General features: G+C 42.4%; 1 protein-coding gene across 2 annotated transcripts in view; it reads right to left on the reverse strand.

The window, feature by feature from the left end:
* Positions 1 to 1,010: 1,010 nt before the first annotated feature.
* LOC124619911 (alpha,alpha-trehalose-phosphate synthase [UDP-forming]) overlaps positions 1,011 to 17,254 on the reverse strand; it is a 116,833-nt gene continuing 100,589 nt past the window's right edge. For both annotated transcript variants that reach the window (XM_047146548.1, XM_047146547.1), the window contains one exon: positions 1,011 to 5,034. In XM_047146548.1, coding sequence (XP_047002504.1) covers positions 4,759 to 5,034 — 276 coding nt within the window. In that variant the 3' untranslated portion in view covers positions 1,011 to 4,758. The remainder of the gene's footprint in view (positions 5,035 to 17,254) is intronic.

Here is a 17,254-nt window from a genome sequence, read left to right on the forward strand (position 1 = left end):
GCATTGACTACCAGCAGGACCACCCAATTGCTGAGCATGCTACCCAACACAATGTTCTTCATTTCAATGACTGCTTCATGGTCTGTGCCATCTGGATCCTTCCTACTACTACAACCGGGTTTTCTGAACTGCACAAGTGGGAATGCTCCCTGCAATATATCCTACATTCCCATAACCCTCCTGGCCTCAGCGTTCATTAATCATTGTCCTTCACCCACCTATCCCCTTCCTGTTCCCACTCCAGAACTACACAGCTTTCTATTCCAGTCTTCTTACTTCTCTCCATTTCTGCTCCCCTGCCCCCCCACCTGACCACCCAACTACACCCAGCCACCCTATTCTCTCCATACCTCATCCCTGCATGCACCCACAAGCAGCACTTTACCGTCCCCAACCCCAGCCCTGCTAACACTCCTCCTACTTATCCCCACCACTCATACTGCTTCTCCAATCATGCGATGTTGCTCATAGCTCAACAGCCAGAGACAGTGGTCATTTGTGTGTGAGTTATGTTTGCATCAATGTTTGTGTGTATGTTGTCTCATTCAAAGGCCTTTTGGCCAATAACTTACTTTTTTAGCTGTCTTTTTGTTGTGCCTGTCTGCAACTCAATATCTCCACTATATGGTGACATAATATTGTCATTATTCCATACTGGATTTTCCATTGTTTGATTAGATACATTCAGACAGTTTTGGATTATCGTTACACACAGATAAAAATAAAAAATAACTGTTCATTATTAAATGGAAAGTACCTATTTATGAATATCAGAGTGCAAGTGAGAGAATTATCTTTTTTATAACTGTACTTTAAGAAAGACTGTGCCATTTCCAAACATTATAAGCTCAAACATAATAGCAAAACAGATCATCATTCATTTATTGATAGCAGGTATGCATTATTAAAAATTTTGATTTTCTTCTTTCCCTGACTATTTTACTAATGCCTGATTACAGAACTGGGGATTGATGGAAAGAAAATTCACATGCTCTTTGTTAAAAAAAATATCAATGTTATAGTATTTTTATTTGTTTTTCATCTTGTCCACTGACAGATACAAAAAACTGCACAGAGTATTTTCCTGAAATTTCCACGTCTCGTATATACTTGTGTTAACATTTAAATTAAACTACGACATTCACTTAACATTAGCGTCACATTTTCTTGATATGTATAACAGTCATAAAAATAAGTTCAACAAACACTTTTAGAAAGTACGTAAAGGGAATCTTTGTTTCAATACTGAGCTTACTTAACATATATAACTTTAATAAAATTACTTACACTAACAAGAGCTTTATCTTTAAATACAGTAAATGTGTACAAATTAAATCACCTTTTTTTTGTTTCTTTCCTTTCCACGAGTAATAGCACCATGGCTTGTGTTTGACCCCTGTCTGCAGGGGAATTACTTAAATGTTTATACTAGATTTCATGTCGTGTCACAGCCTTTATAAAAAGCCATACATGTGTGAAACAATGTTGCTAAGGAAAGCTGATCTGTATGGAGGGTCTTAACTTTGGGTTAATCAGTGATAGTTACAGCAGGACAATAACAAAATCAATTTTGGCTGTGGCAGAACAACTAATTAAATCACAAACATGGAAGAAAAAAAATACAGATTTTATCACAAAAATATCATTTTAACAACTCTCACTGAAATGTCTGAAACAATTTCTAACATTACCTTAAAGAAATTAACAACAAAAAGTTCATTTTGGAACTGCAACAACTCTCATGACTGTGCGTCAACTAAGTCACAATTACTTTATACAATGATAAACATCTAAAATATATCAACATTTCCTTAACACATAAAAATAGAATATATTGGATTTATAAAAAAGCCACTGGTGCCCTTGATTAGCTTCCAAACACACATTTCACAGTATCTGTATACTAAAAAAAAAAAAGAGATTCACTTAGGCTTACACAAGACTGCCTTTCCAAACAGAAAAGCAGTTCCAAATAGGAACCTTGGAAACAGCACAAGACATTTGAAAGAACCAACACCAGAGGAAGACCAATTTTTTCCTCTCAAGAAACAGGAAATAGTGAGCTAATATTTATACTAAAGACTGCCATATAATGGATGAAACCAATACCATACGCATAAATGTTTCACAAACCTCCAGTCACAAAATGCTTGCCATTACTCATAATTCACAATGAATAGACACAATTTTAAATCACACTTCTTATGTTTTTGCATAATAAACTGGTGTAAGGCAAGTGTTTATTCTGATGAGCTTACTGTGGTCAGTAGATTGTAGCTTTTGATAGCAGTTTTAGACTAAGAATGTGAGATTTGCTGGGAAGTTAACATCATTATTCCCTACTCTTGCTGAATGTTCATCTCAAAGGTGAAATAAGACAGTTTCTGTAGTGATCAGAAATCCATAATAACAATTTATTCAATATCCTATTTATTTTTACTTCTGTGAGATGTTCTGGAATGTGCAAACATTTTGTTATAGGACGCAAACAAGATGTAGAATTCTGTGAGGCTATAAGAACTCCAAAAATGTGTATAATATTTTAAATTTAATATAATTTTCAAAACATGGAATATTCTCAATGATAATGAACAAAATAAGAAATGAGCAGTTGACTAAATGGCCACATTACTCTCAGCTGAGAATATTATGTAATTTTCAACTTGCAATTTATGACAGGCTGATACAATTGGATTCCTGTTTCAGACCATTTTGGTCTTCAACATAGTTCAACTTCACATCATTTATTAGATATAATACTCCCCACAGCTCCGTGAGGCAGAAACCTCAAGCTGTCGCAATTATCATGTGTAGGGTGACTGATGGAGTTCTGTGTAACACTGTCTGTTTGATGAAAGGCATTTTAATTCATAAATGGAATAGAAAAATTTCAGGCTGTGAGGAATGGAGGCTTGTGTAGGGTCTGTATTTATAGTTATGTGAGTGGTGGCAATTTAACTCTGCATTAATCATTAATCAGCTAAATGGTAGACACAACAGCAATTGGAAGAAATTATTGGATTTTAGGGTGAAACACCATAAAAGACGACAAGTATGATTAGATATTTTCTACTGTAAAATTCATCTGAATAAATATAACACATTGGCTCCACTTCTGTGTTTTCACCACTTACCACAGTGACACAGAAATGCAGGGTCCTCACTAAGTGAAACTGGTGACAGTCACTTTTGGCACACTTAAATACCACCCAATGTATATAAAAATATATACCTCTGTTCTATATAGATACCCAATGGACCACAGAATGTGAATATCACGAATTAAACAACTAAGCTTCTTTACTGGCCTCTGCTCACTATCTTTATCACATATAATATCTACTACAATAAAACTGTTTAGTTTCAAATTGGAAATGCGTATGCATTTTTATGCTTCAATGACTTTCTTATTGATAAGTTTCTCTGTTACTGATATTGAGATATTTATTAAAGCTTCAGATTTTAAAGCTGAAAGTTGATTTAAGGTTGTAATAAAAATAATTACATAGATCTTACTCCAACAATTATTTCTACTACAAAAAAGATAAACTTAACAACTCAATGTGTCCCATATTTTACAATGTATGTGACATCCCTTTCCATAATTACATTATACTTTTAACAACATACCACAGACAATATATCACACATGTGGCTGTTGAAATACAAAGACTAAAAAAGAAAAACACAAAAAATAGAATACAGAAACCATATTTTAAGATAGTTTCTCTGACTATTTACAAAGGTGTCAGCCCTTAATGCAAAGCACTGAACATTGGACAAATTAGTGGCTACATACTGACCCACATCTGCCCTAACATCACTCTGTCGTCTCCAATTTAAATATCTGAAAGAATCTTTCTACATGATATTAAAATTGAACTGCTGGCATCTTACAGGTATTTTCTCTCTAATGCAACAACAAAATTTCTGATTGCATGACACTGAGAAAGTGATGAAGAGCAGCACACAAAATACACATAGAAATGAAAACCTAATTTCCATACATGCAACATACAAGATTATGGGTATAAAGAGGAAGAAACAACAAAACAGTGACTGGAGTAGTTGTTGCAAAGGAAGACACTGTATAACATTAAATCTCTTGTTAAAAACATTCTTTTTCCAATATACATACAAAATCGGCCAAAAAACATATATCACTGAATTCAACAAATTACAGCTTTAATCTCATCTGTAAAATACAAAAGATAAATCTTTCCACAAAATAAAATGTAAACATTCAGGCAAAATCTCTACAAATCTGATTCCATTTAGTGTGCAACGTCAGGAACACAATAAAAAGGACAGAATCCAAGTACGAAAAGAACACTAAATAAGTATTCCATAAGAATAAAAGACACAGAAGGCATTCTCATGACATCTTTTGCTTTCCTTTTATACACACTGTTTGAAGAATTATGTATGAAAAATATTTTTGTAAACAATTAGCAAACCACTTGTATCATTTCTTACCAGATACTCTTACACGTTGTCACATATTTGTGCATCAAAATGCATAAAAACTTCTGTAGGTACAGTAGTAGACATTTGTTATCTTACAACATGTTACACTGGGAACAATCTCTCTATCCTCTAACTATGTCTTTCTCAATAAATCGTAATTAGAGACAAATAGACAAATATGAGAACATACACTACTGGTAACCCCATATTCAAACTCGAGAAAAAAAGTGACATACACAAGTGATGAACTTCCCAACATAGCAGACAGACAGGCAGAGATGGACTGACCACCTAATTAGAGACTGCTGGTGACTGAGGTTCTGGTGACACGGAATGTGGTGTATATGACATTTCACTTGTAACACTTAATCGAGATCCCTTACTTTTGGAAGGGCGCCTGTAGGGGCCACCATTTGCATCCTGTCGAGGCTCTCTCCCACTCAAGTGGCGCTCTAACCACTTGAGCATCGTGAGGACTGAATCGGTGTTTGGAAGTCGCCGTTCGGCAGCAGTCTTCACTATGTGGGATGACGTCACCCTGAAAGTAGCTGCCATTCCCTTTAGAGCCTGGAAAAGAAACAGCGCAAAAAATTAGTTATGTGGCACATAATGCTTCTTGTACTACTGTAGAGACAGACATATACTATTCGTTTTGCTGAGATGGAATTATTACCTTATAGATGCCAAACTGTTCATCACAAAAGAAACATGGTTATTTAAAACTTGACTACATTTCCAAATCCACTTTAAAATAAATAATGTGACTTTTTAATAACATAAGAATGTTTTATAAACCTTTTGAGTGCCATTTACTATTTCATAGCACTTTCTGCAAGCAGTACTCCAAATCTCTCAAAGCAACAAGAAGAGACATCTTAAATCCTCCAAAAGCTATCATAGTAACTATTTTTAATATTTATCAGTAAGTTCTGTCTTGAATCATCATTGTTGGTTTAACAAATATGATCAACATAACATGGAAGGACTGTTAAAGAAGGTACAAGCATATGGAATAAGTTCAGTGAGTGACTCGAAGTTTCCTTAAGTTATAGAAACCAGTATGTTGTCCTTGATGGTGAATGTACATCAGAGACAAGGGTATCGTCAGGAGTGCCTCAGGGAACAGTGATACACATAAATAATTTGGTGGACAGGCTGGCCAGCAATCTGCAGTTGTTTGCTGATGATGCTGTGGTGTATGATAAGGTGTTGAAGTTGAGTGACTGTAGGAAGAAACAAGCTGACTTCGACACAATTTCTAGTCGGTGTGATGAATGACACTAGCTCTAAATGTAGAAAAAAAGTAAGTTAATGAAGATGAGTAGGAAAAACAAACCTGTAGTGTTTGGATGCAGCATTAGCAGTATCCTGCTTGACAGAGCCACATCACTGAAATATCTGGGCATAATGATGCAAAGCGATATGAAATCAAATGAGCATGTGAGGTTGGTTGGTGTAAAAGAGGGGGAGAGGGACTAAACTGGTAGGTCATCGGTCCCTCATTCTGACTAAAATAATTCCACAAAGGTGGGATTAAAATAATACAGACATACAAAACACAGCTGGAAGAAAGGAGAAAAGTACAAGAATGACAGAAGGGCAACAAACACTAAAATGGACAAAATTGGATAAGAAAACAACAGATACACACAAGAAACATGTAGAAGAGATCAAAACAAGAGAGCAGACTATCATGGCTGACCATGAGAATGAAAAGGAGAAGCCAGCCACTCTGCAACACATTAAAACCTCCACCCTACATGCACTAGGACGGAGGACACAGAGGGACAAAGGACATACGCTAAAACTGAAATCAAATGAGAAAACCCACCCTCACAAATAAAAAGTAAAACTAAAGCTGCTGTTGAGGCATTGTCACCCAACACTGAAGGTAGGGTGCTGGATAAGTTAAAAGTCTGCTGCAGAGCAGATAAAAGTGGGCAGTGCAGCAAGAGATGGACGACCGTCATTTGTGAGCCACAGCGACACAGAGGTGGGTCCTCACGACGGAGGAGGTAACCCTGCATTAACCACGTATGGCCAATGTGGAGCTGGCAGAAGACAACTGATTCCCTGCGAGAGGACCACATGGAAGACTTCCACACATTCGTATTCTCCTTAATGACATGCAGTTTGTTGTGTGTACTGTTATGCCAAAGCTGAAAAACCCTGTGGCGTACGACAGAACGCAGGTCAGTTTCGGAGATACCTATCCCCAGAAGCAGTTTCCGTGTAGCATGTTTGGCCAGTCTGTCGGCAAGGTCATTGCCTGGGATTCCGAGGTGTCCTGGGGTTCACACAAACACCACTGAACGATGGGACCATTCCAGGGCATAGATGGACTCTTGAATGGACACTACCAATGGCTGGTGAGAGTGGCACAGGTCAACAGCTTACAGGCTGCTCAAGGAGTCAGTACACAGGAGAAATGACTCACCAGGGAATGAGCAGATGTGCTCAAGAGCACGAGATATAGCCGCCAGCTCTGCAGTGAAAACACTGCAGCCATCTGGCAAGGAGTGCTGTTCAATACATCCTCCATGAACACACCCAAAGCCTATATGACTATTAGCCATCGAGCCGTCAGTGCAAACCACCTCATGGCTCTGGTACATGTCAAGAATCGAGAGGAAGTGATAGTGGAGAGTCGCCAGGGTTAACAGAGTCCTTAGGGCCATGCAAAAGGTCCAGAAGAATCTGCTGCCTAGGTGTACACGATGGAGGTGTATGTGACTGGACGTCAAGGACAGGACAGGTGATAATGGGAAGGACTCCATTTCAGACAGAAGGGACTGGACGCGAACAGCAATCGTAAGGCCTGACCTGGGTCACCGATGCAGGACATGGAGGGACTCCGGCCTCCTCCAGGACACTGGTCACCGGACTTGTTCCAAAAGCTCCTGTCGTTAGCCGAACGCAACAGTGGCGCAATGGGTCGAGTAAACGCAATGCTGAGGGTGCAGCCGAACAGTAAACCAGACTCCCATAGTCAAGGCAGGATTGAACAAGGGCTCTGTAGAGCTGCAGCAGCGTAGAGCGATCTGCACCCCAGTTGGTGTTGCTCAGGCAGCGGAGGGCATTGAGGTGCTGCCAGCACTTCCGCTTAAGCTGACAAAGGTGAGGTAGCCAAGTCAATCGAGTGTTGAAAACCAGTCCTAAGAATTGACATGTCTCCATTACAGTGAGTGGATTATCATTACGATAAAGTTCTGGTTCTGGATGAACGGTGCGATTGTCGTGTCCTGACATGGTGGGAGAGGGAGAAAAGGGGTTACTGGTCAGTCCGCACTCCCAAGTGGTACAGAGCAGAAGGCAGAAGGACAATTCACAGTGACGGCATTTGATTGTTTTCTTCTATCTGAGCCAACACTGGTACAGGCATTTGCTAGAAATGCAGGTAGTGAGACTCGGTAGGGATCTCGTTGTGGAGGCTCTTGGACAAACAGGGTTTTGAATTAGGGAACTCATTGTGGAGACTCTTGGACAAACAGGGTTTTGAATTAGGGAACTCATTGTGGAGACTCTTGGACAAACAGGGTTTTGAAATGGTTGTTTATTCCAGACAGGACTAACTAATACACTGGAGGCTAATTCTAGGGTTATAAAAAGCACGAATAACACTGTTACAAGAGAAACCAGAGCACCAGTCCCAGGAGTGGATGCTAACCACAGTAGCAAACACTAGCAGCATCTTCAGGCAACAACTTAGTTTCAAAACAAAACATACTGAATGTGAAACTGTTCACTTATGCACTACAAGTGAGAGAGCAGACTTACGCGGAGCTGGACCGAGGCTGGAGTTGACGGATGCGGATTCGGCGCCCAGATCGTCTTACTAAGAACTCTGCCAAAATGCAGAGTCGCGTGTGGGCACTGTTTTTCCCACTTAAAGTCACCCAGCCAATCCTGCAGGTCTCTTGCAGGCGCCTGCCAATCATGGTTTAGTTAGGTCCCCTCTACTCCTCATAAGGCAGGGATGTTAATGCAATTGCACTAACTAAGTCCGTATTTGGTATCAACATTGTTCAGCTGAAAGCTAAACATAACTGCTCTGCCAAATAAGGCTTGCAACATTATTGTTATACGTCATTTAGCCCCGCCCCTCGGGCTCCCTGGAATAGGGACTGCTAGGTCAACAATTTTTGGTGTGTTCACTCACTTTCTAACCCTTGTGGGCCTACTGACATTGCTGTTCTCAGGGCTGGTATAAAGCTGGCTTTATACGCTAGTACGTGACTCTTAATTACAAAGTTCTACAGTGGCAACCTACCACAGCGTCTAGACGACATATGAAGCTACATATTAATTCCTTGAAGAGTAACTAAAACCCTGGAATAGCATCTGAGGGCGTCTGCATTTTCGCAAGGCTCTCCCCCTTACAGTTTACTTCATGTAACAATATCTCTCCTAGTTTCGTCTGCCCTCAGCATCGTCTCTGCTTCCGCGCCTTGGAGAGCCTGTCCTCCTTTCTCACAGCTTCAAGATAACACTACAGTAGCAAGGAATAATCAATATATTACACGATGCCGAGAGAAATGCATGACACACGACTTCGCAACTGAAAACTGGAAGTCGTGGGCTAGAGCCCATGACTGTACCTTGTGAATGGCTCTCTGTAGGCTCTGCTCAGCAACACCAGTACTGGAGGAGCGATACAAAATGCAGAAATCATCTGCATACAGAGAAGCTGACACCGACAGACCTACAGCTGCTGCTAGACTGTTAATAGCCACTAAAAATAGAGAGACACTCAATATGGAGCCCTGCGGAATGCCATTCTCCTGTATATGGGGGAACTTGGACATGGAAAATACGGAGTGACAGGACATTTTGGATAAAAATTGGGAGTGGGCCCCGAAGACCCCACTCATACAATGTGGCAAGGATATGATGTCGCCAGGTAGTGTCATATGCTTTACGTAAGTCAAAAAAGATGGCAACCAGATGTTGACGTCTGGGAAAGGCTGTTTGGATGGCAGACTCAAGGGACACAAGGTTATCAGTGGTAGAGTGACCCTGGCAGAAGTCACCCTTACATGTAGCCCCAGTAGGCCACGTGACTCCAGGACCCAACCCAACCACTGACACACCATATGTTCCAGCAGCTTACAAAGAAAGATGAGGAGGCTGATGGGTCGGTAGCTATCCACACAAGCAGGTTTTGACCAGGTTTGAGCACCGGAATGATGGTGCTCTTCTGCCATTGCGATAGAAAGACTCCATCGCACCAGATCCAGTTGAAGATGATGAGGAGATGTCGCTTGTAGTCAGACGAGAGATGTTGAATCATCTGACTGTGGATCCAATCCAGCCCAGGAGCTGTGTCGGGGCAATATGCAAGGCCACTGAGGAGCTCCTACTCTGTAAATGGGGCGTTATAGGGTTCACTTGGCATGTAGTGAACAAGAGGACTTTCCTTTTCATCTGCCATTTGAGGGTGCAAGTGGCTGGGGGGTAGTTCTCTGACGCAGATGTTCAAGCATAGTGCATAGTGCTCAGCAAAGTGTTCGACAATCATGTTAGCGTTGGTAGATAACACACCATTGATGTTAATGCCAGGGACGCCTGCTGGGGTCTGGTACCCAAAAAGACATCTGATCTTTGTCCAGACTTGGGAAGGTGACGTATGACACCCAATGGTCGACATGTACCTCTCCTAACACTCCTGTTTTCGTCATTTTATAAGCTGGCAAATGCGGGCACAGAGCCGCTTAAAGGCTAATAAGTGCTCTAGGGAAGGGTGCTGCTTATGTCACTGTAGAGCTCACCAACGCTTTTTAATTGCCTCAGCAACTTCTGGCAACCACCAAGGGACTGTCTTTGCCAGAGCACCCTAAAAAACAAGGGATTGCATTTCCACCACAGAAATGATTGTTGTAGTGACCTGCTCAACGACAACATCAATGGCACCATGTGGGGGAGATTCAGAGGTGACAGCGGAGGTGAATGCTTCCCAGTCTGCCTTGTTTAAAGCCCATCTGGGTAGGCGTCCATGGGCATGATGCCAGGGGAGTGACAGGAAAATTGGGAAGTGGTCACTACCACACAGGTCATCATGTGCTCTCCAATGGATAGATGTGGGAAGGCCAGGACTGTAAACTGAGAGATCAATGGCCAAATATGTGCCATGTGCCACACTGAAATGTGTGGGGGCACCTGTATTTTAAGAGGCAGAGGTCGAGTTGTGACAGTAAATTTTCGACTTCCCTACCTCGGCCAGTAAGCATGACGCTACCCTACAAGGGGTTATGTGCATTAAAATCTCCCAAAAGTAAGAAAGGTTTAGGGAGTTGATCAATCAGTGTGGCCAATACGTTCAGAGGTACTGCACCATCAGGAGGAAGATTATCCTGACAGCCACCGCTTCAAGAGGTGTTTGAAGGGGCACCTGACACTCTATTTTAGTCACTACAGTTCCTGCAATATCCCTTGTAGCCACGGAGGGCTGGGGTCCGCATTGCCGGGAACCAGGTTTTCTGGAGGGTAATGCAGAAAGCAAGTGTAAAGCTTAACAGTTGCCATAGCTCAGCCAGGTGGTGTAAAAAAACCACCACAATTCCACTGTAGGATTACGTGATCGTGAGACTGGGAAGGCATGAAACACTCGATGAGGCATTCTACGTCTCAGGGTCACCTACTGCCACCAGATGAGTACCCGTGCGATTGACATCCATTGTGTCTGAGGGTCCAGCGAGATCTAGGTCCTCGGCGGACACCAGGATCTCCACTTCATCCTCAGACACAGAGCTGGTAGCTAGTGGTGGTGTGGGTCCCACCGCAGTGCCTTGGTTCTTGGGGGTCTTTTCCTTTTTAGGTTTCTCTTGCTGTTCCTTAGGTTTGTCCAGCTGGGAGAGCTTCACTGATTCAGTCTCAGAGACTGAGGAGGACTGCAAATCCCTACGACCAGCTTCCTGTGATTGCTTCTGCCACTGGCGGGTGTCAGCTTTGCCACTGGTAGGAACCTGGGAAGGGACTGACCCAAGGGATCCCTTCCTGGTGAGAGGAGCCAAAGAAGACTTATGCTTCTCTGGCTGTGTGGCTGCGAAGTGGGGACTGACGTCCCTGATGGGTGGCGGGGGCTTAGGTTGACGTCATATGCACTGGATGTAGCCTCTAATATTTTCTCTTAGCCTCAGTGTAGACTAGTTGGTCCAGAGTCTTGTATTCCACTATTTTTCTTTCTTTCTGGAGAATCCTGCTGTCTGCCAAGCAAGGCGAATGGTGTTCTCCATAACTGACATAGATGAGAGGTGGGGCACAGGGAGTATTGGGATGTGATGGATGTCCACAATCCCGACAGGTGGCACTGGAAGTACAGCGGGAAGACATATGGCCGAACTTCCAGCACTTAAAGCACTGCATCGGGGGAGGAATATATGGCTTTACGTCACAGCTGTAGACCATCACCCTGATCTTCTCGGGTAATGTGTCTCCCTTGTAGGCCAAGATCAAGGCATCAGTGGCAACCTGATTATCGCTCGAACCCCGGTGGTTGTGCCAGACGAAATGGACACGTTGCCACTCTAAATTGGTGTGCAGCTCATTGTCAGACTGCAAACAAAGGTCCCTGGACCATATTTAAGCTCTTATGAGGCGCGATGGAAACAGAAACATCCCCCAGCCTGTCACAGGCGAGTAGTGCTCGTGACTGGGCAGGGGATGCTGTTTTGATCAAGACCGACCCTGACCGCATTTTGGACAAGCCCTCCATCTCCCCAAACTTGTTCTCTAAATGCCCAACAAAAAACTGACAAGAAAGATTCCCCATCAACTTTTGTACATACGAGGACCAGGCTGAATAACCTTCGCTGCCATCCTTACCTGGCAATCCTCCCACAGTGTGGTCAGGGGAGGGGGTGGGGGACAATTTGGGGTCATATTTCTTAGCATTAAAGTTAGACCTTGGCCACTTAGAGACTGCTGGTGTCTGACCACCAGCAAAAGATGATGTACTATGCTTCATGGTGTGTCATCCACCCTGATGCCACATACTCCGACCAGGGGCCCTCCCCATGGGTGCCACCCAGCTGCAGCAAAGGCCACCTGGCAGGACTGCCATCGCTAGGAGTCCCAATGCTCCAGGGTGATGTGATGGGCATCTACTCCTTGGCATACGTGGGGAGTTAACAGTGCAGGCATCTGCAGAGCAATCCCTGTGTGGTCATGCATCTACAACCAACAGGGTACATAGCGGCTTTTGTGGCGGTGTTCGTAGCGACAAGCAATTCGCTGTAGAAACGGCTTACGAAGTCACCGCCACACTTTTAATAGCGGGCCGACCGGTCCGCTGGAACAGTGAACAGAAAGATGAAAACCCAAACACTCTGATTAAGTAAAAGTCGGTACTTATCTTTATTAACAAAGATACAGAAACACAGTAGTGAACTCGGTGTCTACAGAAATCTGTCTAGTTCGAGTCGGAGCGGCTAGGTCAGCGTCGGCTGACGACGAACAACAACTCTGCTGCGATGAACACACAACTGACTAGCAAGTACACAATTCGGTGGCGAGTATACAACTGAGCGGCGAATACAGAACTGTCCTAGCGCTCGCGACTCCAGCGCTTAAGAAGCCAGAAGCCAGCGGTGGCGCGCGCGGACTTGCGGCAATTTGCTGTCTCGCTGGCGCTGCTTATGCGGACGGCGTCCGGACTTTGATGCTGCCAACCTTTTGGCAGCGGGCTCGGGTGGCATTACTGGCTAGGATATAACAGCGGCCCCACCACAACAGACTGGCTACTGTGTTGGATATCAAAAGCACAGAAAGTGATACTGCCCAGAGGATGGAGGAAAATGCATCCAGGAGAACTAGCAGAATTGCAGATCCACATTGACGAAGGATGCGAGAGGTCTCAGTGCATGACAGACACTATGCACATTGTAAGGCACCTTTCCCATTTGGCTTGCTCTTGGGGAAAATTTTGAAAAATGGAGGTCAAACCCTACAGGAGACCATCACATAAAGGCCGAAATGTGTGAGACTCCTTTTAGTTGCCTCTTACGACAAGCAGGAACACCTCAGGCCTATTCTAACCCTGGGCCAGCAGGGGGGAACGAGCATGTGAGAATTGTGGTAGGAAAGATTAATGGTTGCCTTCGGTGTATTGGGGGAATTTTAGGAAAGTGTGGTTCGTGGTTCATCTGTAAAGGTGACCGCCTATAGGATGCTAGTGTGACCTATTCTTGACTACTACTTTAGTGTTTGGAATCTTTACCAGATCGGATTAAAGGAAGACATTATTGAAGAGATTCGCAGGCAGGGTCCTACATTTGTTATTGGTAGGTTCAAACAAAACACAAGTGTAACGGAGATGCTTTGGAACTCAAATAGGAATGCCTGGAGGGATTCTTTTTGAGGAACACTATTGAGAAAATTAAGAGAACCAGGATTTGAAGCTGACTGCAGAATGATTCCGTTGCCTCCAACATACATTGCGTGAAAGGACCACGAACATAAGATACGAGAAATTAGAAATCCTATGAAGGCATATAGACAGCTACTTTTGCGTCATTCTATTTGCAAGTGGAACAAGAACGAAAATAGCTAGTAGTGGTATGGCGCATGCGTAAGAGTATCGATATATGTGTAGATGTAGAAAGGATGATTTGTTGGCACCAAAAGCTCAGGCAGAACTCAAAAGTATTGAATATAATAGCTTTTATAAGTTTTAGGATGGCTTTTCTATCTCATGGGACCTCCAGCTCATGCGTGACATTTGTTTGAAGATAATGCTTATTAAGGTATTGTACTTCTACAAAGGGAGATGTAATTCACTTATCACTTCACTGAACTATCACAAGTTCTCAAATAACATGTATTAGTATGGACCTGAATGCATAGGAGGAGATGAATGTGTAACCGCTTCGGAACATTCTTGCTGATTTACACCTTTACTGATGAGAAGTCATGATTGTGACCTGACACCTCTTAGATCAAACTTGGCTGTCCAACGTATTCAAAATAAAGCGTAAGATTTTCGAATGTATTGTGAGCAAGATATTATAGAGGAGAACATAAAGGGTGGGTATGGGGAATTAGGTCACTTCTCCACCTTTTCTGAGGTGTATCCGCTCAAGCAATGTGTGCCACTTTTCCAATGCCACTTCACATTCAACAGCTGACTGTGAGAACGCATAAACACTGCCAGCAGATAACTGACCTGTTTTCTACAGTTTGCACACAACAGGTGATATGTGTGTAGGTAAGCTGCAACTAAGCCAAATTTTCAAGTGGCAGTTTACGTTGATTGCATCAGACTGCCAAATCTGACTGTGTAAGATTGGCAGTGCTCCTAAGAATCCCTCTTTTGATAGTAATTCATTTGCAATGAGCACTGCTACAATCTCAGCACTGTGTCTCTTATATACTGTGTGGCAAAAAAGTCAAATGAATTACTTTTGATGTAAGCTTTACATTAAGCAAACAATCGAACACAGTATCACAGGATAACAATGCACACTTAATTTATTGTGTTTTGGAGTTTCAATTACATCAAATATGAGCGCATCAGGAAAAGAAAACAACTCCACCATGACATCACTGTTGACTGCAATAACCTCCTTTGTCAGGAATGGGTACAATGTAAACAAGGCACTAATAATACGTCACTGTATTCTTCAGAAAGAAAGAGGATAGTGAATTTTTAACAAAGTCATTTGGTCCTCGCTGAATGAACCGCTCCCTGAAACATTTCTAATATCCTCTCATGATCAGATTAATTTTTGCTCTGAATCTAACAAATGTGGTGCTGACGAATACAACACAAGTACAAGGGCTATCCCGGAAGCAGATTACGTTTTTGCATGCAATAACAATGGATGGGGCTAGCATGGGGTGGGGGGTACACTGTTGTACGAGCATTTGGCCGTTCAGTTGGCATCCGGCTGTGATAGTGTGAGGTTCATGCCTTTCAAAGTATTTCACAATAGAATTTTTAAATGTGTGCCACAACAGATATTCCTATGAGTTGTGAAGTGTGATCAGTAGTAAGGTTTTTGTTGGCAGAAAATCATAAACCAGTTGATATTTATGAGTAACTGTATGAAGTATACAGAGAGAATTTAATCACTGAAGGTGAAGTGTGCCAATGACACACCAGGTTTAAAAGTGGCCGAACTAATGTTCACAATGAAGAGTGAGGTGGATGGCCGAGTATTCTGACTGATGAAACAGTCAAAAATCAATGAGAAGATTCAAGAAGACTGCCGTTTCACTATGACAGAGCTCTTGTTTAGTTTTCCACAAATTTCCTGCACCAAACCATTGCAAAATAAGCACAAAGGAAAGTAGAGTTCAGAAATTTTGTTTTTGCATAATAACACTTGACCACACACGGAAAATCGCATTCGAGAAGTGTGAGGTGTTTCCTCATCCACTGTACAGTCCGGACTTTGCTGCCAGTGAGTACCATCTGTTTCCAACAATGAGGACACAGCTTGTTAAGACAGCACTTTGATGACGACACTCATCTGCAGAAATGTGTGACCATCTAGTTGAGGTCGTAGGTGGCAGAATTTTATTTCACTGGAATTTCAAAGCTTGTTCACCGCTTTGATAAGTACCTAAAACCTTAATTTGTGTGGAGACAATGCTGAAAAGTAGAACTTGTGTGTCGCTTTCAAAATCAATAGGACTTCATTTTTACCGATTTTTTTTTTTAATACTACAATGTAATCTGTTTTTGTTTTTTGGGCAGCCCTCGTACATCAGCCACCTCAGAGAGAAACTAGAATGTCAAATCCTAATCTACAACTTACTGTTGGGCATATCACACTGTTACAGTAAGAGGTAGTGTACAGGGGTGTATGGAACTAAATAGACACTGATGTACCTTTCAGTACTGCATCCCGGACAGGCAGTCTCACTTTGCCAGTCATATTTACCTCTAGTGCAGTTATCAGGAGGCTGTGTTTCAGCATGTGAAATCTGCCTTGGTAAGTTTTTGACACAACCACACTTGGGGAACTTGAAACAAATACCTATAAAGAGAAACTAATTGTGGCGGAAGTTATCTATATTGTGGAGGCCCAGTGTCCTCAAAATAAGTGGTTGTACATTAGTAATTACATCAAAGATGGTGCTCATCAGAATTCACAGACACTGTGTAAACATCCGTGCACTGATACCAGTGGCACAAAGGCCATACAAAAAGACTTCACTCAGTTAAGAATTTATGTTTCATAAATGCCACAACACAGCTAATTTATATTGGGGAGATGCAAATAATACTTTCTGCCACATGGGACGTATCACAACTTGCCACTGCAGTTTGGAAACCTGGAAATAATTAGATATTCCCCAAGCCAGCAAATTCCACAAACTGCAAATTGTGACCAAAGGGTCATCAGAAATAACAATAGCACAACACTTGAGTGGTTAACAGCCCCGTCCAACCTACATTTGCACTCAGGAGTGCACACACCATAAGCTTTGTTCATCCACTACTTGCATCTAAGCAGTCTCTTACAAACACAGTCTTAAAGTTTGCTGCCTGTGCTACTTTCCTTGGACAACATTACTGGCACAGAATGTTCATTAGCAAAACTTATCCTGCAATCCTGATAGAGCAACAATGCTAAGTTTCGTCTCTCTAACAACGATAAATCACCCCCCCCCCCCCCCCCCCCCTTGCTCCTCACTCTTGATAGCCGTGATGTCACACACTACAGTTTGCCAAACATTAACTTTGCTTGTAATTAATATCATTCTGTATGGTTTTCTAACATGGAGACAACTCTAAACTTCACTTTAATAAATACTGTGAATTCTTTACTGTTCACCACAGTAA

Source organism: Schistocerca americana, chromosome 6, assembly GCF_021461395.2.
Source record: "Schistocerca americana isolate TAMUIC-IGC-003095 chromosome 6, iqSchAmer2.1, whole genome shotgun sequence".
NCBI lineage: Eukaryota > Metazoa > Arthropoda > Insecta > Orthoptera > Acrididae > Schistocerca > Schistocerca americana.